Genomic DNA, 23337 nt, shown 5'->3' with positions numbered 1-23337 from the left:
GATCATATGTGAGCACATAATCAGGAAGTAGGGCAGACTGCATGCCAGAATGAAGGTCTTTAAGGGTGGGATTATTAGTGACATATCTGGTTGACTCACACATTTCTGTACTTGCCATGTTTTCTACCCTGAACACACACAATTTCGCGAGTCAGAAGAAAGGAAAGGGTGTAGACCTCAAGCTCCCGCAGGCCTGGCGTGCTTGTGGGCAAGGGGCCGCCCTCCCCAGCCGGGCCTGCAGCTTTCAGGGAACCTGCTCCACCTGGTCACTCCCTACCTGTCACCGTCTCTGCTCTCCTTCCCGGCCGCGCTGCTGGCCGACGAGGGATCTCTGGGATGTCCGTCTTTCATAGCTGGTGATTCCTGAAAGGAGAAGTCAGTAGTGGGTTTGTGACAGGTGCCCCATGCTGGGAGGATCTGTTTCCCAGCATTCCTGCCTGCAAGTGGCCTCTGAGCGCAAGTTCCTATGGAGCAATCCGATATGTGAACAAGGTAACCGTGAATGTGGTTAATGACACAGGAAGGGCAAGGCCCTCTTCGGACTAGCATCTTGCCTTTATGGACAGTGACAGGTGCCCCTACTTAGGATCTCTGTCAGCTGCCAACCTAGATGAAGCCATCCCAAGCACCTCCTAGGAGAAAGGACTATCACGGTTGCCACTACTCGGCCAGGCTCAGCCAAGCACGGTGCTAAGGGCTTCATGTACCTCTTCTCGCCCGGCCCTGACCAAGACCCTGTCTGTTCACTGGCATCACTGTGCCCACTCACACACACACACACACACACACACACACAGGCTGGGAGCGACTGAAGGCCCTGCCCAAGACCACACAGCTAGAAGGCTGCAGCCTGCATTCAAACCCAGGGTTGTCTGCCTCCAAAACCTGTGTCTTTAACCACGGTGCCCCGCCGGTGTGCAACAAACCTTTGCTGACTTCCTAGTTAAACCAAGTCCTCAGGACTGCCACGTTCAACTGCCTCCCAGTAGAGTTCCAAGGGGTCTAAGTGCTCGAGCGCATGAGTGCAACCCCCTCTCCTCCAGCGGCCTGGCCCTGGGCATCTGGGCCCATCCCACTCAGTGACAACATGGCTATCTGGCATCCCTGGTCTGCCACCGAGGCCACAACAGAGAGCAGGGCGGCATGGAAACACAGATTATCCTAAGGGACAGTGCTCTGGGGAAAAGTCAGCACTGACCGTGGTCATGGGTGGGGGGGGGGGGGGGAGAGCCACGGAAGGCCAGCTAGGGGTAGGCTCCATTGTGTGGAGGCCAAGCTGGATGATGCCGGGGCACAGGTCAGCAGAGCGGACAGGTGAGGAGCGAACATCAGAAGAGGAACAGCTTCCATGGACAGGGTCGAATCCCACCGGGGTGAAAACTCGTGTTCTAGGACTTGCTAATGCCTCAAGTGGGGCTCGCCTTGTGTGGACAGCTAACATCCTGTGGGGATGCCCTTGGTGGGGGGGTGCATCTTACGAGGAGTGACCATACTTTCAATGGGCTGGCCCTGGGAGCTGATCACCAGGGAGGACTCGAGGCCTCATGGCCCCTCCTCTCAAGGGACTCATGGTTTTTTGAAGCTTTTGAACTTGTTCGTGTTTTGCTGCAGCAAAGCCCGGCAAGCTGACTGCTCAGCAGACGGCCATATCGAGCCGGGACAGAAGTCAGCCAAAGGTGGCCACATCAGGTGTTTCCCTACGCTCTCAGGAGGGAGGTGCATTAACACAGCAGGGGCTCACTGCCAGACCCCCCCGGCTTCTGAGGAAGCTGCTCCTGTGGGGATGAAGGAGAGTGCTGGGGGAGCACGAGGGGGCGAAGGCTCGGGAGGCTTGGTGTAGGAGAGAAGACTCCTGCCCTCTGGGTAGGGGACGGAAGATGGACCTCAACACCAGAAGACAGGACAGAAAGAAATCCCGGAGAGCAACCGATGTGTGGCCAGGCCAACACCATGCTGCCTCTGCAGATTTCCAGAAGACCCCTGTGGCCTGAAGAGTGCCACATGCACTGAAAGCAGAGAGAGGCCCTCCTCCAGGAGCCACGTCCTCTCCCCACGGAGCCATGCTGGCTCTCGGCAAGGCGGCGGGGCCCCAGCCTGCCTGCTAGCGACCGGGAGGCTCAGCCAGGCAGAAGCAGGGCCCAACCCTGCCAGGCCAGGCCACATGCACGAGGCAGCCCCGAGGTTACTTACTCCTCGAGAGTGAGCCAGCTCCTCGCTGCCCTGGCCAGAGGAATACAAACTGATGTATTCACCCTCACCAGCCTCCTCACTGGTGTTTTCACTCTGGGGGAGACAGGATGAGAGCAAGTGCACATGTGACAGGCCCCCTAGGCAGCCGGCACGGCTCAGAGGGCTGGCCCTGCCTGGGGCCCTCCTCCCGTGGGGAGGAAAAGGGGCAGCGGCGGGCCCTCGCTGCTCCTTGGGAAGCTTCCCCCCGGCCAGAGGACGCTGCTGCTTTGCCACCTCTTGCCTGTGTTACAGGGGACGTAACTTTCCTGCTGGATCTTCCCCAAAGAGGGGGAGGGCCGTTCAAACTGCCCTGAGGAGGCGCACTCCTCCCTGCGCTCCCCAGAGGGGTTCCCAGCGCCACGGGCGGGCGGGCCGGGGAGGGAGAGAGGCAACACCAGACAAGTCAACACGCGGCTGCGCCCTGCGCCCTGCACCCTGCACCCTGCAAGGTGGTGGCCCCGTGCCCCGATGAAGAACTCAGCGAGCGGAACGGCACAGGCAGCAGGCCCTCCGTCAGCAGCACACGCGGCACCAGAGGCCACCACCTCTGACCTCTGTCAGGGTCCTGTCTGCATCTGTCTTCCCAGCGGGTCGGTAGCTTTCTCTAACACACAACCCAACGGAAAACCGGGAGCATTTTCTGTCTCCTGCGCACGAGGACTGTCTCTAAGTGGTCACTAATCCGTTGGTGGAAAATCAGATTCCCCATCTGACGGGAACTTCGTACGGAAGGTTCCCTTTTCTGTTCTGGAGACAGGGTACTACTGCACTTTGTGACCTTCCGGGGACCCGGACCTAGCCCCGCTGTTACGGGCACGTGCCGGCAACGGGCCTGGCTACCGGTGACAGGCGGAGACGGCGGGCTCGTGAACGGCCATCCGGCGGCCCCACGTGGAGGGGGGTGTGCGCTGAGTTCTCACCGAAGGCGTCTGGGGCGAGTCAGTGAGAGAGATTTCGGAAGGAAGGCGGACAGTGTTCCCATGAAAGCTGCTCTCCTGAGAAGATGAGAGAGGCCCGTCCACGGTGCTGGGAGGCAGACTGGCTACGGCTGGCACCGCTAAGTCAGAGCTCTGAGACTGGTGGACGGGTGGGAAATGTGGAGAGGAAGAGGAGGTAGGCGGAAGGAAAGGTTGAACGGAAGCTTGGTTGTGAGGCACGAAATCCTGGGAGTAGGACCTAAACACAGATTTATACTACAGAATCAAGGCGGAAGACAGACACAAAAACGGGAAGATGGGAAGAAGAAAACAGACAAGAGAAAAAGTCATTAGATTAACTCAGCTGAACTGTGGCAGGCTGTTCACAGTAATTCTAATGAGGACCACCGACCAGGCCAAACCAACCCCCGCACTCCTCTGGCCGAGGTTCCCCAACCCGGGCACATCCTCCCTTAAGAAGGGCCTGAGGACCGACCAGCCCCTTCTTCGGCGTCTGAACAGTAGGACGCGGGCACCCCCAAAGAAGAGCCAGCCCTGCATGCTGTCCAGGTGGTCCCACTTTCTGCTCCGCCAAACCCAACCCATGCCTTCATCCCTTCAGAACTTGTGGCTAAATTCAGTATGTGCACTCAGACGCCTGGGTCCTATTTACTCATTTTGAATCTTCTGCATGAATCTCTGGTTTTATCCCTTAAAAGTCAAACACTACAGCCTTTTAAATACCGTAATCCACCTGAAATGCTCTTGGAAGGGAAGGTTTAGGCCTTAAAAATGGTTGGAAGGACCGTGCTGTCAAAATGCTAAGAATTTCTGAGTTCATGCCCCTTCCTATACAATCTTCCCCCTTTTTTTTTTTAACAAATGAAGGGGCTTGCAAGCCTTCTGATACCACCTTACAGGGGCAAGGGTACACCCTCCCAGATTCTCATCGAGAGAGAGGCCTGGAGCCAGGCTGAGGGGTGACAGTGAATGCCCGCAGCTTCTTAGTCAACGAGCACTGTCCAGGCCTGGGCTCTGCTGCAGGAGGAGGGACAGAGGAGCTCTGGGACCAGGGGCCACCAGGCTCAGAACCTGACAATGTCGCCATGTCCCATAAAGGGCCTGACAACCTGATGCTGTCACAGGGTAATGGGAGAGGGGCATGTGGAAGGGTCTGTATCCAAAGTCCTTGCCAGGCCCACTTGCCCACTATAGATGCTGGAATCTGGCAAGAGCCAAGTTCAACGCAAATGTGCACATCACTCACTCAAACGTTCTCTGCATTTTGCCACTGGATTTTCAGAACCCAGGACAAGGAAAAGGAGGAAGAAGAAATACAATTTTAAACAGGAGGTTAAAGCCACTCACATCCTTAGGTGGTTTTACAAAGTTACACTTTGCCCTGGACTGAGAGTGGCCACAACTCAAGTGACAGGCACGCTCCCCCCTCCGTCCCACCCGCTGCTGGCCTGGCCCTGGCTCCTTCCTGGCTGGACTGATTAAAGCTTCCTTCGGCTTGGATGGTTTACATCAGACTCAGGACACCTGCCCATGGTGCCTACTCCCTCTCACACATTCTGTTTCTCCATCTAACTCCCCAAATCAAGACCAACCCTGTACGTGGCCAAACGAATCGGTGGGGAGTGCCATCCGTGTTTTGAGTGAGACACTGAAGGTTTGGCTTCTTGGTAAGAAGCTCCGTGCCCAACCTTCTTTCTGAACGAGCTGCATGAGGGGATCCCCGGCTCCGAGGCTCTCATACTGGCGGCTGAGGCGCCGGAGTATCCACAGTGCCCTCATCAGCCAGGTGCCACGTTTCACCGGCCTTTCCCAGTGACCACCCAGGCATAGGGGACTCACCCTAGGCCTTGCTGGGGATGGCAGTAGGGTAAAGTGTTTGGCTTCTAGGACTCTCCAGTGCATTCCTGGTAAATGTCCCCCCATAGTGAGGCTCTCACTGGCCGGGAAAGGCCACAGACAGTGTGGGGGAACGCACTGGCCAGCAGATGGCAGGGCCTGGTCCTGGGAGGCCACCCTGAGGGAAGCCCACACCGCCGCTTCAGGCAGTGGCTTCGGTCTCACGGTCTCACGCAGGAGCCAGGTTCTCAGATCTCCTGCCTGCGCATCCCCAAGGGTAGCTGCTGCCTTGAGATCTGACAGAGGCCTCTCCCTTGCGCATGAATTCAACTAGTTTAAGATCAATGTTGCTGAATGTTTGTACCTCTCAATTTATATGCTGAAATCCTAACTCCCATAGGTGGTGGTATCAGGAGGTGGGGACCTTTGGGAGGCTCTTAAGACCTCTCGTAAACGTGATTAGTGCCATATAAGAGAGGATCCAGAGAGATGCCTTGCCCTTCCATCATGTGAGAACACAATGAAAAGTCTGCGACCTGGGCGCCTGGGTGGTTCAGTTGGTTAAGCGACTGCCTTCGGCTCAGGTCATGATCCTGGAGTCCCGGGATCGAGTCCCGCATCGGACTCCCTGCTCGGCGGGGGGTCTGCTTCTCCCTCTGACCCTCCCCCCTCTCATGTGTTCTCTCTCATTCTCTCTCTCGCAAATAAATAAATAAAATCTTTAATAAAAAAAAAAGTCTGCGACTGGAAGGGGCACCAGCCCTGTTGGCAGCCTGACCTTGGACCTTCCGCCTCTAGAACCGTGCTGTGTATTACCACCCAGTCTGTGGAACTGGGTTCGAGCAGCCTGAACAGACTGAGGGATATGCCAGTTCTTTCAAGAGTCCTGACACTGCCCTCGTTGACCCCCCCACCCCCCAACGTAAGCTTACTCAGCACTCCACCAGGCCCTGCAGTGACTGAGCACCCGACGTATCTACATAAGCGGTTTCTGCACGATCACACGATGCTGCCAAGTCTGATGGGACCTTCTGAACAAGCTCTGATCTGAGTCGGGTGGCCGACTCACACACACCGTGGGTGCCTCTTCTGGGAGATGGTACAAGGGTGACTGCTGAGGACACAATCTCAAGTCACACAGACTGGGCTCTGGGCCATCTCTTTCTACCTGTGTGACCTTGGGTAAATAACTGAAGTTCCTGAGCCTCGGTTTCTTCGTCTTTATTTTTTAAGTCATCTCTACACTCAGCGTGGGCCTCGAACTCACGACCCTGAGATCAAGAGCTGCACGCTCCTCTGACTGAGCCAGCCGGGCACCCTGGTTTCTTCATCTTTAAAACGGGGATGGAAACATGTACTAATGTATGTTAATTACACTTGAATAAAAAAACAAACAAAAATAAATGAAACGGGGATGAAAACACCAGCACTCCTTTCGGAGGGTCTGTGTGGATTTACTGAGCTGACACTCTGCAGTCCTGAGCAGGGTGGCGGCACGTGACGAACACTCTCAGCTCTCCTCCCTCACCTGCCGAAGTACCAGTCTGGGAGCCACTCCAAACCGCAGAGCTGAGGGGCTTAACGGGGTCTACTACCTATTTCCCGAACAAAGGAATACGTATGCGTTGACTCTCATATTATAACTGAAGCGCCCAGGATACCCCGACTCGCAGCAATGTCTCAGCTCCGAGCGGGGAAGGGTAACCGACAAGCTTCCCCCGCTGCACTGGGAGAGCACTGGGAGACCGGGGACGGGCGGAGAGGCTCTGGATGCCGCAAGGACGTGTGCTGCAGGGGAGGGGCAGCCACCAAGGAGAAAGCAAGGAGGCTCCCATCTCCAGGACAAAGCCTCCCCAGCTGGCCTGCCCTTCCCTCCCTCAGCAGCCCCAGCCTGTGAGCAGCCCTGGTATTCCAGCTATGCAGTCCTGCTGGGACAAGAGCCAAGCTTGAAAAATACCTTCAAGGGGGTGGGGAGATGCAAGGCACGGCTCTCTAAGCACACAAAGCACCCTCAGTGCCCCTCCTGCAACTCGGGAGGGGAGGGCCGCATTGGGGCTCATCATCATCACACCATTGTCCACAAGGCCAGTCTCTGCAGAAGTACTTCTAGCCTGTAAGACCACATTCTTCATCGTGGCAGGGAGAAAGGCAGGCTGGCCGCCGAGCAGAAACACCACTTCATCACTGCCTGGAGTTTATTCTAGGACCTGGCTGGTGCTTGGCTGTGCTTCTGACAGAGAGCTGCTGTGCTTTCTGTGGCAGGAATTTTTATTTATAGCCAGAGTAAGCCTGTTTGGGCTGAGGATCTTATACCACGAGGGGGGCTGCCTGGCTGGAGACTGCAGATTTCTGCAGAAGATCTGGGAGTGCCAGAGCAAGTTCCTGGGAAAGAGAGCAGTTAGAAGGGGTTGCCTGGTCCCCATCGTCAGCCTTGATCACACCATCAGTCAAAGTGCCAGCAAGGACCATCTGGGAAGGACGATGCTTGCTGGTCAGATGAGGTGCTAAGGGTTTGCATGGATCATCTCATTTCATCTACACGAAGGGCTGCTATGATCCTTATCACAAAGAAGAAGAAACAGGCTGAAAGTGCAGGCCACACACCTCCTAACACACAGCTTGGCTCCTAAGAGAGGTGTGGGGGATGTCCCGCTCACCGAACATTCTGGGCATGTGACAGGCCCCAACCGTATAATCCTACAGCTCTGTGGGATACACCTACTATCTGGCTGGGAGATCTTTGTGATGACCAGCAAGCAATAGGCAGGGAGCTGAGGCTTGACATACAAGCCGGGGATGCAGAGACAACATCTGCCCTCACGAGAGATGCAGGAACTGGCAATCTGCTCTTTTGAAAACAGACACGTGAACAAACCGCTGTGAGTCTTCTGGGTGGAAAAATGATGGCTGATAAGCCGATATGTCGATGCGTGGCCGTGCACACGCTGGAATGCAAAGCCCCCCAAAGCTGGCCAGGTGTCAGTTTTCAAGGATACTTTGTCTCCACTCTAGTCTTGGCATGAAAGATGACTAGGGATGAGCCCTGTGCTGGCAAGAAAGCAGGAATAGAGATCTCTAAATGCAAAATTGATTCCTCACTTTAACAGACATCCATTTAATTCCTGTGACAGTCGGGACGAACGGGGGTGTCCGAGGGGGCAGCGTGCGCCAGCAGCCGTGGCCAGAGCCACAGGCCGGTGACCCTGCCGGCTCTGCAGTCGCGGTGACTGGGGCTCCGAGCTTTGAGGAACTTTCAACCCTCCCAATTACCCGGCGATGCCATCATCTGAGTGAATGGACTTTACTGTCGTAAAGTGTCTGGGAAGCACAGAAGTTGCCAGAGATGGGTCATTACTGCATACTCTTGGCTCAAGCAAGACTTATGACTTCAGTGTTTCTGGATGCTGCTTACCAACACAGAGAAGCTGTTGGACGGCTGGCTTTCAGACTTACATTCGTCTCCATCATTTGTGAGAAAACACACCCAAGGGCAATGGCAGCTTTAGTGTGGGTTGGGCTTCCTTCCCGTACAGAGAAGCACTGGGAACCGCAGCTCACTCAGCACTGGTCCTGGGCTCACACTTCCCTTAAACCAGAGACTGCAAGTGTCAATACAACATGGGGCTAAGTGATTTCTCTTGGAAGGAAGTCAAGCTTTCAGCCACTGCACAACACCCTCCACCATCTCCGGGGGATGGGTCTCCTGGAGAGAAGCAGGCCTGGTTTGGCTCTTAAGAGAAGGAAAGTCACCAGGAAGGACCCTTGATAACATTCCTCGTCACTCTGTGCGGCACGACTGGGAGGAAGTCTGCTCGATGTGTCTCCTCTCTCCTTCCTGGTCTCAGTCAACTACTCTTTACCAAAGCCTTCCTTCGGGGGGGCCCCCTTAGGCCCAGAAGCAACTTCCTTCTTTGATGCCTTTGTGTTAATTTATAACAACTATGTTTTACATAATGTCAAAGGGTAAGTTTCCAAAGCCAAGCAGCAGATTCTGAGGCCCATGCCACGAGCCCCTGCGCCGGGGACCTCTCTCTGCTCCTGGCAAGGAGAGCCACTCCCGGGTGTAGGAGTGATAGGACAGTACTCATCAAAGAAAGGCAACATCAGCATCATCCTGGATCCAAAAAATACCTCCTCTCTTTTTGAATAAACTTCTTGGTGGAATCTATTTTTATTTTTATTTTTTTTTAAGATTTTATTTATTTATTTGAGACAGAGAGAATGAGATACAGAGAGCATGAGAGGGAGGACGGTCAGAGGGAGAAGCAGACTCCCTGCCGAGCAGGGAGCCCGATGCGGGACTCGATCCCGGGACGCCAGGATCATGACCCGAGCCGAAGGCAGTTGCCCAACCAACTGAGCCACCCAGGCGCCCCGGTGGAATCTATTTTTAAAAACCATTTGAACTGGGGCGCCTGGGTGGCTCAGTCATTAAGCGTCTGCCTTCAGCTCAGGTCATGATCCCAGGGTCCTGGGATCGAGCCCCGCATCGGGCTCCCTGCTCAGCGGGAAGCCTGCTTCTCCCTCTCCCACTCCCCCTGCGTGTGTTCCCTCTCTCGCTGTCTCTGTCAGATAAATAAATAAAATCTTAAAAAAACAAAAACAAAAACACATTTGAACATTCTAATTAACAAAGGATGTAAAAACAAACAAACAAAAACCCCAAAAATGTTTTGCCTGGGAGAATTTTAGGTAGTAAGATAGGTGAAAGTGGGAATGTATTGCATTTCTTCTCATGTAACATATTTTTGCAACCCGAATCACAAGATCCTCCTTGAAAACAACAGATTCTGGGCTAATGGTTTCATGGCTAATAATATTCTTGCAAAAACCTCCAACACGTTTTAGCATGCTCTGTATATTCACTAAATATTGACTTTAAGAGCATTGACTTTTTATAGAAAGATTTAGTATGGATTAAAAAATGATTTGAATTTGGTTCTAGAAATCTGACTGAACTATTTTTACTCAGTTTGGATTTAAACAGCATGCCAGGGACTCTAATTTATACTTATTCTTAGAACTCTATTTAGAGCTGTAGCTACACTCTGTAATGTGTCAGAACATGAAGGACAAAAACCCTCTTCTTGATGTCCAGCCTACATACGGGCTTTTCTTTTTATGTAGCCTTACCAGGTCTCCATTATTTACTGGCAATTAAGCAGTTCATAAATGTCAAATGGACACTGTTCTTCATAGTGGAGATCTGGATTCCTAAAACTTTAGCTCTAACTAAGACTGAATAAATGACACGGTTCAGCTTCTCTATTCCGGTTTCCCCATCTCTAGAGTGGAGTAAGCTCTCCATCACAGAGCAGTGACAAGCAGCCTGAAATGTGAAGGTACAGGCGAGTCTATGTGTGTGGACGGCACCCTTAGGGTTCATGTCACCACAGGACCTTCACAAGGACCAAGGGGGTCCTTTTGGTGCCAGACCAGCCGGACTGTCACCGATGGAGTCAGAAGCACGTCTGCCAAGGGGCTACAGCTATTTCCTGGGTCTGAAGCTGGTCCAAGAACAATGACCGTCTAAAACGCCATGAGCACCAGCAAAAAAGCAGCAAGAAGTCTTCAAAATGAGGGGCAGAAATGGCTGAGTCACAGTGGCTGCTTCGGCAAGTCTCCAAGGCCAAGGGTCTCCAAGCTCTGGGGACAGCCAGCAGCCAGAGCCTTATGGGTTAGCAGAGAAGGAAAATGAGAAAGAAATTGGGTTTTCAGCCACAGTCTGGAACCAGTATGTCTGATGCATGGAAGTGGATGAGTCAGCATCATGTTGTAATGAAATGTGGGGAAGTGGTGACGGGTAGAGGAAGAGAGCTAGATGCCTCCTTGGTCCCTGCTAACTGCTTTTGGGTGAATTAAGATCCTTCCAGTCAGTTCGGCATCAGAGCACCTGCCACTTGCTGGCTCGGCCCTGAGCGACATACTGAGGCCGGAAGCACATCATAAGCCCCGTCCTTACCCTCAGAGGATTTACGACCTTGGGAAAAAAGAACTTGAGCATTACAAAAGAAAGAAACACTTTCCCAGTGCAAAAATAAATATTATAATGCCTCCCTTCTTATTAAACACCACTTGTGTGCCTTACACTATGCTTTACGTCAGGACAATTCCAGGCTCTCATCACTGGACAGGAAATGGAGGTCTACTGATTTGGGGACAGCATGCTCAGGTCCACACAGCAAGTAAGGAAAAATATGGTGCGGAAGGGGACGGAAGACATCAGGAAGGGTGGAACAGACGACAGAAGCAAGTATGTGTGGGAGAGCTGAGGAGTTGGTGCCAGGAGAAAGTGGGGGGTATGGAGGGCCCGGGCATGGAGACAGGTGAGCAGGAGTAGCTGGTGAGGCCACAGAAGGCTCCGCAGTGCTGAGGGGACACGGGAATCTGGCTAGTGCTGAGAAGGGGACGTGGTGGCAGGAAGGTCAGCAGGGAGGCCACAGAGGCGACACTGGGGGCGGGGAGCAGGGGAGCGGTGACAAGGCTGGAGAAGAGGACCAGCTCAGGGCATATGCTAGGAAGTGCAGCAGGGCTTGGTGAGTGGGCGTGCATGTCACATGTAAATGTGCTGTGTGTGTTCATGTGTGTGGCGGTCGGGGGAGGTGGGGGAGAGACAATACCTCATTTCCTTGCCCGGGCAACTCAGTGGATAGTGGAAACATTCACAGAAATAACAAGGATGCAGGGCGCCTGGCTGGCTCAGGTTGTGATCTCAGGGTTGTGGGATCAAGCCCCACATAGGGTGCTCCACTGGGAGGGGGGTCTGCTTGAGATTCTCCCTCTCCCCCCCACTGCTTACATGTGTGTTCTCTATATAATAAATCGAAGAAGAAGAAAGAAAAAGGAAGAAGAAAGAAGAAGAAGAAGAAAAAGAAGGGGTGCCTGGGTGGCTCAGTTAGTTAAGTGACTGCCTTCAGCTCGGGTCATGATCCTGGAGACCCGGGATCGAGTCCCGCATCGGGCTCCCTGCTCAGTGGGGAGTCTGCTTCTCCCTCTGACCCTGCCCACTCTCATGCTCTTTCTCTCATTCTCTCTCAAATAAAAATAAATAAAATCTTAAAAAAAAAAAAGAAGAAGAAATAACAAGGATGGGAGCAGAAGGGTTTGGCTGCTCCTGTCATCCATTAGTTGTGTGGGGTCTAATTCCCTATCCCAGCAAGTCCAAGGTCTAGCAGGATGCCTGCACTTGCGGCTGTAGACTATACTCCGTGGTAAGGCCCCCAAGAATGGGGTAGAGTACAAGAGTCTCCAAGTTGCAGGATCTGAAACACCCACCAGCTCCCGAGCCTCGCATGCAGCACGGCCCTCACTCTCCCTGGGCCGACAGTGCCGGGCCACTCCGAAGGAAACCCCTGGCACGTCTGACAGGCCAACGGAACAAAGCACCCCCAGGAGAGATGGAGCTTGGAGAAATACTCCCCATCCCTGGGCTGCAAGTGCTGTCCGTGGACACTCCCCTGCTCTCATCTCTCAGAGTGAGTGAGCTCTAAGCAGGTCAGGAAGCCATAAAGATAAGGTGACCTCAGGAAGAAGTAAGGAACAGAGGCGAGGGAGGCAGGGGCTTATTTTTTTCCAGCAGAAGACACACAGTGTGTTGTGCCAAGCAAGCCGAGCCCGTGGACTCTGTCTGCTTCTCTCCGGGTGATTCTCTTCCCTTTGCCCCGCTCCACCATCTCTCCTTTACTCTTTCCCTTCCCATGTGCCCGTTAGACCGGTCTTTCAGCCCACAGTCTCCGTGGCAGCTGCTGGGTACTGCTCAGGGCAGAAAAGGCGAGCGACAGATGCGGCAGTGGGCCTTCAGGAGGCGCCACATGTCTCAGGGAGTGGGCCCTCGCTGCTGCACTGTTGGGGGACGGCACAGCGGAGAGAGAGTTTGTGAAGCAGGCCCTCTGGTGAGAGCATGTGTGCTGATGTCCAGAAACCCAAGTTCCACACTCAATCACCATCTGCCCAGAACGGGACACTGGTGGCTCCAGAAAACCCCCACCCTGCCCTTTGTAACTGACGTCCTCAAGATGATACAGACGTGACTTCCTGCCCTGAAGAGTTTTTTTCTTTTAAACAAATGACCGTTCCTATGGATACTTCTCAAGTTCTTCACAAAATCTGGGTCTTCTGGCAGTTTTACTTACTCAGAATCTTCTGGAAGCCAAGATGGTAAAGAAGTATTTCCACAGATTCCTAGCACCTGAACAGACCTCCTGGTGACAGTAAAAACCAGCACCTTGCAGTCAGCAAAGAAAGGATGCACCAGAAGACAGTTTGGGGGTGCGGGAAGGTCATTTCTCCGACATCAACGTTTCCATACCTGAAAAGCACTGGCAACCCTAATGGTTACTGATTTTCTTTTTTCTTTTTAAAAAAATTTTTAAAAAAAGATTTTATTTGAGAGAGAGAGAGAGGTGGGGAGGGGCAGAGGGAGAAACAGACTCCCTGCTGAGCAGGGAGCCCGATGTGGGGCTCAATCCCAGGATCCTGAGATCATGATCTGAGCTGAAGGCAGATGCTTCACTGACTAAGCCAGCCAGGCGCCCCATGAGAGATTTTCACTACCTTGGTCAAGAGTAAAGTGAACGTAGACCCCATCCAACTTTTAAGATTCTTTTTAGATTCACAAGACCAGGGTTCAGAACCAGAGCCAATGCAAACCAGAGAAGGGCCAGGAAAAGGAGACAGCACATGGGAATTCAGTGCGGAGGGGAAGGGCTGACGCCGCAGCGACCAGAGCTGGAGTGGAGGCGGAAGGCAGCCAACGTGGTGGGGCTGCAGTGAGAACATGGCAGGCAGCCCCAGGGTTACCAGTAACCAAGAGACAGTCTGGGGACAGAAAGGGAGGACCCCAGCATCCTGTCAGAAAGCCGTCTGTAGGAAGGCACATCACTGCAACACCTCCCAGCGCCCCCATGGGGCAGGCACATTGCCAAGGCCCAGTGGGATCAGACCAGAAACAGGGGCCAGGCCTCCCTGGGCCTTGCGGAGGCTGCCCATGGCTCTCTACATCTTTCCTGCCTCTCAGTCCTAGTTTCCCAAAACACATTCCTCTACTGAAGCCTGCGTAACGGCCCAGAGGCCACACATCAGGTCTGGATGCCTGTCTGCACAGATGCTCCAGTTTCCTAGGATGCAGCACGAGCTGGGCAGGACAGGAAGTCCGTGGACTGCAAGTGAACACTTCTGTGGGATGAGAGAGCTGAGCAGATGGGGTGGAAGATGCCGAGGGGGCGGGGGGGCGCACCCCCTGGCCTGACCCCCAAGGGCCATGCTCAGGAGGGAGCAGCTGGGGAAGCAGTCGGTTTCAGTTAAGGTGTGCTGACCCTGGGGACACACGGAAGGGCTGACTACGGGCACCAGCCTTCAGCCAGCTCCCCCATAACCTTGATCCCTGAGCACTTACACTGGAGGCCACCTTCCAGAATGCACATTAGGCTTTCTAGCCCCCATCCTCCAGGTAGGTCCTTTTGTGTGGAATATCTCGGACTCGCTCTCCCTGACCTTTACTCCTTATCTCCCTGAAATCCTAACTGTTCTTCAGGCCACAGTTCAAATGCCACCTCCCCCCATGGAGCTCTGCCTGACCTTGTCCTGCCTCCACAGCCCAGGGGGTTCCCGCTGACGGCCTGTGACTCTCCTGGCCTTATTCACACCCTGCCTCAGGATCCTTCCTGCTGCATGACGGGCACAGGGAGAATCCCTGTGCTTGCTGTATCATACTCAACCTGGAACACCGAGAAGACTGAACAAGATGCTTTTTGAGCCCCTACTTCAATTAAGCTTGGTCAATGCAGCTTTCCTGCTCTAACTCAAAAGGTTTTTTTTTTTTTTTTTTTTTTTAGAAAGAGAACGCGTGCGACTGCGTGCATGAGTAGGGGGAGGGGCAGAGGAGAGAGAGATTCTTAAGCAGGCCCCACGCTCAGCACAGAGCCTGATGCGAGGCTTGAGCTCACGACCCTGAGATCATGACCTAAGCTGAAATCAAGAGTTGGACACTTAACTGACTGAGCCACCAGGTGCCCCAAGAGGTTTTTAATGGTTAGAATCTTCCCCGTCAGAAGTAACAGGTCACTGAGAGAGTGAGGTGTCTTCACATTTGACCGATGCTGTATTCCTAAGGGGTACCCCTTCAGAATTCCATATTGGAAGGATGACACAGGCCCAGGAACGACAGAATGATGAGATTCAGGAATAAAGGGCTGCTCTAAGAGCAATCCAAAGCCCTTTATCTGGGGCTCATCTCAGAATGCAAGCAGAGAACACATGAAGAATATGGTGGCATTGCACTAAACCATCTCTCCGGGGTTTCAGCACATCAGATGTCAAATGTTCCAAACATTCAGGCCACTACTAACAGCTCTGGAGGCTGGGGGGACTTTCCTTTTAAGAAATAAAACCCCTTTAGTAGCTCACTCCCTTGGGCTGCACCGTGGCATTGGTACAGAGAATGTGGTCTTTCCAATGCAAGGTGCCTTGAGACTCCCCTGCGTCCCAAGGGATAAAAACCATGACACACTCATGCCCAAACTTCATTGGAATGCCCTCAAACTTTCATCAACTCTGTAGCAAACAGTTCTGCTCACTGACAAGCCCTCTAACCCCACACTGTTCAAAAGGGACATTGTAGACACTTTTTTAGGATAACTCACACTTACTTTCTGTTCATAGAGGGGAAAAAACAGTCAAGAGCTGGATTATGTAAAGGCCAAGTTTTGCACAATTTGTGAAAGGAGCTTGCCAGAAGTGCCTGCTGAGGAGACAGGGTGTCTGTGTGCCAGGGCAGGGCCGGGAGTGGGGAGGGAGGGGCGTTCAGCCTTCCTACAGCAAGCACAGGGTTGCTGAGCGCTCTAAGAAGTTAGGCCCTAGCAGCGAAAGGAACAGTGCATTCCTCACGCAGGCAGGACTGTCTTAACCTGGGCCCCACATGGATGATTCTCAAAGACAGAAACCAGACAAAACAACACAGGGAGCCTGAGCTTGGCTAGGTCTCTGTGAGTCACCTGGTCAACCAGTCACCAGGTCGTAGAGGGAAAAGGAAGTCCAGGTAGGTGAAGCCATTTGTCCAAGCTGTCACGTGCAGAATGAGGACGGAGCCGAGCCTAGAACCCCGGACTCTGAGACCAAGAGCTGTAATAATCAACTTTCCTACCTGATTTTACTTAATCCTCACAACCACAAAATAAGAGACAAGTGTAATCTCGAAGGAAAGAAGCGGAGACCAGGAGGGATAAATAAACTACCCAAAGGCAAAACTGATTTTAAGCAGAACCCAAACATGGCCCCATCCAAGCTCTTCCCCTGCTGCTCAGTCTCATCTTAACAGATTAAAGGAAGAATGGTAGCCCTTTAGGTTCCTGGACAGATGCAGATTTCAGCAAAAGGTAACAGACCAGTACTATGCCTCCCAAAGTGTTAGTGTCCCCTAAGTTTCAGAAGTAAACTATTTACAAAATTGGCTGTACCCATGCCCTTCCTGTGGCCACGTCCCTCGGCAAGGTGATCTGGTGGCAGCCCTGCAAGAGGCGGAGTCCAGCTCCCTACTCCTGGAATCCCAGGCTGGCCTCGTGACTCAACGGAGAGAATGCCAGGAAGTGACAGACAGTGGGCCGGTTCTGAGCCTAGGCCTGAAGATACCTTGTCTGCTCCCATCAGCTCCCCAGGCACCCCGCCGGCTGCCGCGGGAGCAAGCCCGGGCTGGCCTCACAGAGGCTAAGGGTCAGGAGGAGCACTGCCACAGCGGCCCGCTGTCCCAGCCGAGGTTCCAGAGGTGCTGGTGGGGCCAGCCACAATCAGATGGGCCGTCACCCTACCAACCCATGTCCTAAGCAATGACAAAGGGTTACTGTCGTTTTAAGCCACTGAGTTTTGAAGTGGTTTGCTACACAGCAGAAGTTAGCCGACAAGGCCCTCAGACTCAAACTCTCATGTCCTGCTAAGGCCTGCTCTCCCTGGCCTTGCTTCCTATGGGAGGAAGACTTCTTTTTAAATACAGAACACTTACAGGGCTGACCCACGGCCCAACGGGAGACCAGAATAAAAAGCCAAAACACTTCTGCCAGTTTACTTCTGAGTGGTGATGCCGAGAGCGTGGCCCTAACATTTCCCGGTCCCCGCCGCCACCCCACCCACCCCGCCCCTTCACACAGTCCTCGGGCCACAGAGAACCAACCGTGCATGCCCCTTCCTGTCTAGGGCAGGGTCTGCAAGAGGACAGAGTCAGGGCTGGGCAGCAACACGCAGGTCGGGAGGCACAGGCGACAAATGAAAGCTCGCACTCACGTTTCCAAGCAAAGAGCAGCAGGGAGCGACTCACCGAGGGCACAGGCAAGTTGCCGTGCCGGCTGAGAAAGGAGTTAGAGACGGACACACTGATGCCCTGAGCGGCACTGCCGTCCTCGGGGGTGAAGGCCACTTTAGTTTGCTGGACACAGTAGGAGACAGAGGAGAAGGAAGAAGCAGCATAGGAGGCCTGCTGGACAGAAGGGACGAGAGAGAGGACAGGGAAGGAGGGAGAAAAGCAGAGAACAGTCAGGCAGGTGCACATGAAGGCTCCATAGGCTGCTACCTAATTCTGCTTGGACATTCTGGAGAGGGATAGCTTCTTGGCTCAGCTGAGGAATCACAGATGCCTGCCAGAGTCCACCCGGACAAGACGGTGCCCTCCTTCACCTCCTTGTGAGCGATTTAAGAAGTTAACGTTCATACACGTTGTGTCCACTAGAAGCGGTGGCAAGGTGGAAGGAGGCCAAGCGGGCTCGGGGCCCCGCAGGCCTGGCATGCGCTGACATAGGGCCTCACATTCCTCCCCTGGGGAGCAGACCCTGCACTTATCCATGCTTCCACAGAGTGCGCTCCTAGAGCCAGGCCGCCTGGCTTTGAACCTGGGCCTCACCATTTGGGACCTGTTTGGCCTCAAGCATTATTTAAAGGTCCCTGTGCCTCAGGTTCTTGATCTGTAAAATGGGGACACCTGTCTAGGACCGTCTGTGCATAAAACACTCAGAACTGCGCCTGCCGCACTGTATGGGGGCCAACAGGCACAATTACGACTACTACTTTTGCTGGTAAAATGGAGTACAAGCCTTCCTGCATCTGCGTCTGAGAGGGCAGCCACGCGGCAGGCGCAGGGCATGTCACGAGCCGTGCCGGGCTTCAGCCAGAGTTGGGCTTGGTCCCCCATCTTCTACTTCCAGCGCTGCATGGGCTCCAATGAAGTCTCTGGCTTCCTCAGCCTCAGTTGACTTAACATGGGGGTGACAGAGGCTGTGGGGAGGATCACGTGAAGCCAAACCAAGCCGCAGTGCTCAGCAGGGTGTCTGCCTCACTCCTGGGCCCCTCGCTACTGCCCGGACAGCATGCGGAGCGCTCGGTGGGCTCTCCCACACAGGCTCCGAGTCCGAGAGCGCTCCCTAGGGACCTCTGTGAAGCCTGTGGGCTCCACGGTGCAGAGAAGATGCCCAAGGATGACCGATGGGCACCTGTGGACACTGGCAGGAGGGGCTGAGACTGTTTCAGATCTCAACGAAATCCAGTTCAGCCGCTGAACCAAACATTTTAGGTCAGGGCTCCCTGGGGCAGGCATTTCTATTTCCATGGTAAAGATCCCTTTATGAAACATTTTCAGAGCCATTTAGATTCATATTGGGGTATATTCAGGGGTTCCTGGGGTGGGCAGGGTGGGTGAAGAACTGAGGCCCTGAGTGTAAGTCGTGAGACACAGCTAGTCCTGGGCTCTGCCTGGTCAGCCCCTGAGCTTCCTGAATGCAGGAAGGCACAGGGGCCCCTGGGGCAGGGCGGGGGCTCGAGGAGTAACCCGGGGTCTTGGCTGTCCAGTCGGCAGCTGCCTCCCAGAAAAGGCAGGCCAGCACCTTCACGTCCTCTCACGAAGGAAGGAAGATGGTCAGGCCCCTCTGCGGTGAAAACACTACCAGACTCGTCAGCCTATGAGCAACACAGCATATGCAGCTCTGAACAGGTCAAGAATCCCTTTCTGAGGTGCACTCTTCCTGGCGAGATGCTTGGACTCCACCACCCGACCACGGTCCACTTGGTTGGTAAGCGGGGAGCCGCAGGAACAGGGTTCCGGCGCGCAGCAGGCACGGCCGACCTGCCCACCTGCCTGGTCCCATGCAGGACAGCCTGCCTTCTGTGCTGACTTGGGCTTCGGTACCTACAGGGACTCCTCACTCGCTTTTCAGAGGAGACAGGGTGCCATGCCGGGAACACAGACGGCTCTGTGTAAGGCCATCGTGCTTCAATAGAGCTTGTTTGCACGGGGCCATCGCTGGCCAGGGTGGGGTGTCAGTCACGCTGTGTAGTTGGGCCATTATGTAAATCAAGTCCACAGATGGCCGTACACAGACCAGGCCCTGTGCCTTGATTGAGTCCCTCCTTTCTGGGAGGTCTATATTGGAGCCCAAGAAGAGAGGAAAAATACAAGAGACTGTCAGCAGAGAGAGGAGACATTCTGAGTACAAGCCAGGCCCAGCTGCGTGGGGCTGCTCTGGAAGAGAAAGACGCTGCCACCCCCAGGGAGGGGAGACGGGGGAGCTTGTCGGGAGGAAGTGGGAGCACCCGTGTGGGAAGCCGCATGGTCCCGGCAGCAGAGGGTCGCGGCGGCGGGGCGGGGGGCGGCTTACCAGCTGCCGCTGCTTGGGGGGCAGGGCGGGGGGCGGCGCCAGCTCCTGCGAGGCCTCGGTGCTGAACGAGTCATTGAAGCCGTACACCTCCATGAGCATCTTGTTCTTCTGCTGGTAGATGTGCTCGTTCTGCGGCGTCTGGTAGAACATGGACGGCTGCGGTTCTGAGTAGTCCTCCAGCAGCTGCATGTAGGCTAGCACTGCGGGGCAGACGGGGTGGGGGGCGGCCCGGCGTTACTGGGGGGCGGCTGCGCGGCCCACGGTTGCTCCCCCCACCCCCGAGCGGGCCCCTCCCTGCTCCCCTGGCATGGCCAGGCCCAGGCCCAGGCCCACACAAGCCCCTGCCGACGCCACACCATGGACACCATGTCGCCCACAGGCCAAAACCTATGGACACACAGCAAGGGTGAGCCCTACGCAGGCTGTGGCTCTGGCCGGCAGGGACATGCCCGTGCAGGCTGGGTGACTAACACACAGCACTCTGGCGGAGAGGTGACAGTGGGGGAGGCCGGGACCTGCGGGAACTCCCTGTACTTTCCGCTCAGTGTTGCCGTGAACCTAAAACCACTCTAAAAAAATAGTCTTTAACCACTCTAAAAAATAGTCTCTTTTTTAAAAATGCATATGGGGAGCAACCACCCCCCTCCGCTGAAAAGCCCTGGGGGTTTCCTGGCACCCCGTGGCCATGGCGGAGACTAGGTGCCACTTCCCACTCCTCTGACCCCAGGCACGTGGTCTTCCTCCCCTCTCTGGAGCATGCAGGGAAGTGGGCACATGCTGTTCCCCTCAGTCCTGCTGAGCAGGCTCTCCCCTGCCTGTGGCTCGGCACGAGCTGTCCGCCCAGCAGCCCCTCCTTGTCCCTCCATGGAGTCCTCTTAGCCCTGCCCACAGCATGAGCCACCTGTGGGACTGTCCCACGTATGTGACTTTACTGAGCACCTACGTGTTGGGCACCAGCTCAGGGGCCAGCAAGCAAGTCTTCTGGCCATGTGAGGCTCACACCCTCCCAGGAGACAGAAAACAGACCAGGTGTGAATGCTGGGGACTGACAGTGAAGTGGGCCGGTGGTGGGGGCTTCTCCAGAATATGGATAAGCTACATGACGCCTTCCACACCGAGGCTACAGGCTGGGCAAAGGCTAAGGTCGGGCCAGGGGTCTGGTGAGCAGAGCACAGCCAGCAAGGGGAGGCTGGAAGGAGTGAGGCAGTCATTTGTGAGGTCATGAGAGGCTGTGGGAACAGGGCAAGGAGGCCGGCCCGCTGCCAGGCTGGTGGGATCCCACGAAGGGTTCCCCTCCGGGCCTGCCTGAAGCTGCTTTGTCTCGAGGAAACAACTCTGGGGCCGCTGTGGTTGTTTAGGTGACAGATGGTGGTGTGGGTGGAGGTGGTGAGATTGATCTGATTCAGGATATATTTTCAAGGCCGATGCAACAGGATCTACTGTCTGTCACTGGAGAATTGAAGCTCCCGGGGGACAGGGACCATGTCTGCCGCCCCACCATCAGTCCTGACACACAGCAGGTTCCACCGATATTTGTAGAACGAATGAGTGAAACACACGTCACCTAACCCGACCAAGGGACTTGCTAAACCAGGCGACGGCCCTGGGTGGGTCTTATAAAGCACCCACCGGGTAAACAAGAAGTAACAGCCACTAAACTCCATTCTCCCCTTCCAGCCGAGAGGCTACATCCTCAGGGGAGCGACAGGCGGCGAGGAAAGACATGCTTGAATTCAAACACGTGCACCCTCTCCTCCCTAAACCTGTTTCAGAAAGCCTGGCCCTTGCCACCCCGCCACCTGACGCCATGCTGCTCCCTCTGGGTGACACTACCTGTAGCTTCGAGGCCGCCCAGGGGCAGGCTCCCTGCCTGAGCCGTGAGCCCTCGCAGCCAGCAGGGGCCTCGCCCACCTGGGGAGGCGCAACACCTCAGGGGCCCATCCTCACAGGCACCCTGTCCTGAGGCAGGCGCGGAGCCCTCAGCCCTTGCACCTTACTCCCAGCTGGGGTTAGCGATTGGAGCCCTGACTCCAGAGCCAGGCCCTTCTGAAGACTCCACGGGTTCGGGGCAAGTGACAGCTTGGAGCTGACTGTCCGGCCTTCTGGCAGCCTTACAAAGCTGGGAGGCTGGGTGGGAGTAGGCCCTTCTCCAATCCCCGTCTCTCTGTGGGACTGGAACCCACACTGGACACTCCCCACAGCAAAGTCTAGGTCAAGGCTGGCCTGAAATGCAGTACCACCCTTCCCATTCTCTCAGGGGTGCAGGAAGCTCCCGAGAGTTAGGGAATTCCCTATAAACACAAACGTGTCCACGTTTGCAGGGGAAACGCTGTCATGCCCCCTTGATTCATGAGTTAGGAATGCCGCCCCTGGACCCTTAGGAACGAGGGCTGATGAGTTTACTCACAGGGCTGCTGCACACGCACTAGGAGGGAGCTAGCAAGAAAAAGGGTCCCAGGTTTGGAAGCAAAGGAACTTAGGTGCGTGTATGGCAGAGGTCGAAGGTACCATCTGGAGTTGGGTGCTGTCCTCCTGAAGCACCTGCTAGATACCAAGCAAAAGTGGCCAGGACAATTTTGCAGGGCTTCATTCTGTATTTTCACATAGCCTCAAAGTTGGGGGCTTAACTGGAGACCCCCTCAACTGGGGTCAAGGTAGATAAGCAATGCCTTTCTCTAGGGCTGTCTTTCTGATGCCCTTCACTGAAGGAGGGGGTTCAAAGCCATCTCCTCTATTTAAAAGAATCAATAAGAATGTCTTCGCTCCAGCAAGCACTGAGCAGAGCTTGGCCATAACAGGCGGGTAGGTAAAGGCAGTCTTGCCCACGAGGGCTCTGCTGCCGGAAAGCAAGTGCAGCCCACCACCCCCTCAAGCCCCACGACGCCGTTCTTCCACGCCGCACCACCAACACCACGAGGTTCTAGAGGAAGAGGCAAGCCTTTGAAGGGGATCCCAAATGCCTACCAAGTGCTCCCTAAAAGACTGAACACAAGCATCTTTGCCTAAAACAGGAAGCTTCAGTAAGAACTGGCCTTCCAGATGTTGAAGTCCTTGCAGAGACCTGCTCACCAAACACAGAGACAGTAGTGAGGTTCAGGACCTTCGAGAAATAAGGAAGACTGGGTCCGTTTCAAAGGCAGCCCAGCACAGGAGCTCAGAGAAGGGAGCAGCCAGCATCACCGGGAATCTCGGCAGGCGGTGCTCCAGCGGGCACCCAGGACTGCGGGCAGTGATTAGGAAGCTCGTTGGGCACAAGGGGCTTGGAGGGCTGCCCTCAGCAAGACGGGCCGACGACCCTCAAGACTCAAGACATTAGCGCAACCCAAAGGAGAAGGACACTCTATGATAGCAGGACTGTGTACGTATGAGCTCTGTCCAGTATTAGCCAAATACAAGGGATGATGATTATCTCCCTCCTTTCTCGCAAAGCAACTTTGCAAGTTTTCCACCAGGTCAAAGACTGGAACTCCCCAAAAGAAGAGTGGACTGGAGACTAGGACCAGGCCTCAAGTTCAGGGGTCCTTTCACGGGGCATAAAAAAAAGACTCCCTGCTGCCTGGCGGTCACTACTGAAACCCATACAGTCTCCACAAAGGAGGGCCGGATCCCTGCCTCCTTAGCGTGCTGGGAAAACACAGGCCCGCTCCAAAGCCCAGATCTGCTACCCACTTGCCAGCTGACCCTGGCAAGGCTCAGGTCCTTCG

The 23337-nt window shown here is 54.8% G+C and overlaps 1 protein-coding gene across 15 annotated transcripts in view; it reads right to left on the bottom strand.

Annotated features, from left to right (window-relative positions):
- The window catches only part of RAPGEF1 (Rap guanine nucleotide exchange factor 1), a 113582-nt gene that overhangs the window by 16935 nt on the left and 73310 nt on the right, over nucleotides 1-23337 (bottom strand). For 9 of the 15 annotated variants that reach the window (XM_035015566.1, XM_035015568.1, XM_035015572.1 and 6 more), the window contains 5 exons: nucleotides 19634-19833; nucleotides 17308-17466; nucleotides 3150-3422; nucleotides 2191-2283; nucleotides 278-363 (listed from right to left, as the gene is read on the bottom strand). In XM_035015566.1, coding sequence (XP_034871457.1) covers nucleotides 278-363; nucleotides 2191-2283; nucleotides 3150-3422; nucleotides 17308-17466; nucleotides 19634-19833 — 811 coding nt within the window. The remainder of the gene's footprint in view (nucleotides 1-277; nucleotides 364-2190; nucleotides 2284-3149; nucleotides 3423-17307; nucleotides 17467-19633; nucleotides 19834-23337) is intronic. The other 6 variants (XM_035015574.1, XM_035015575.1, XM_035015561.1 and 3 more) reach the window with 5 other exon arrangements.

The sequence above is a fragment of the Mirounga leonina genome, unplaced genomic scaffold (genome assembly GCF_011800145.1).
Source record: "Mirounga leonina isolate KUSES-001 unplaced genomic scaffold, KU_Mleo_1.0 Mir_170, whole genome shotgun sequence".
Lineage (NCBI taxonomy): Eukaryota > Metazoa > Chordata > Mammalia > Carnivora > Phocidae > Mirounga > Mirounga leonina.
Note: the sequence above shows the minus strand (reverse complement) of the source record. Positions and strands in the feature narration are given on the sequence as shown.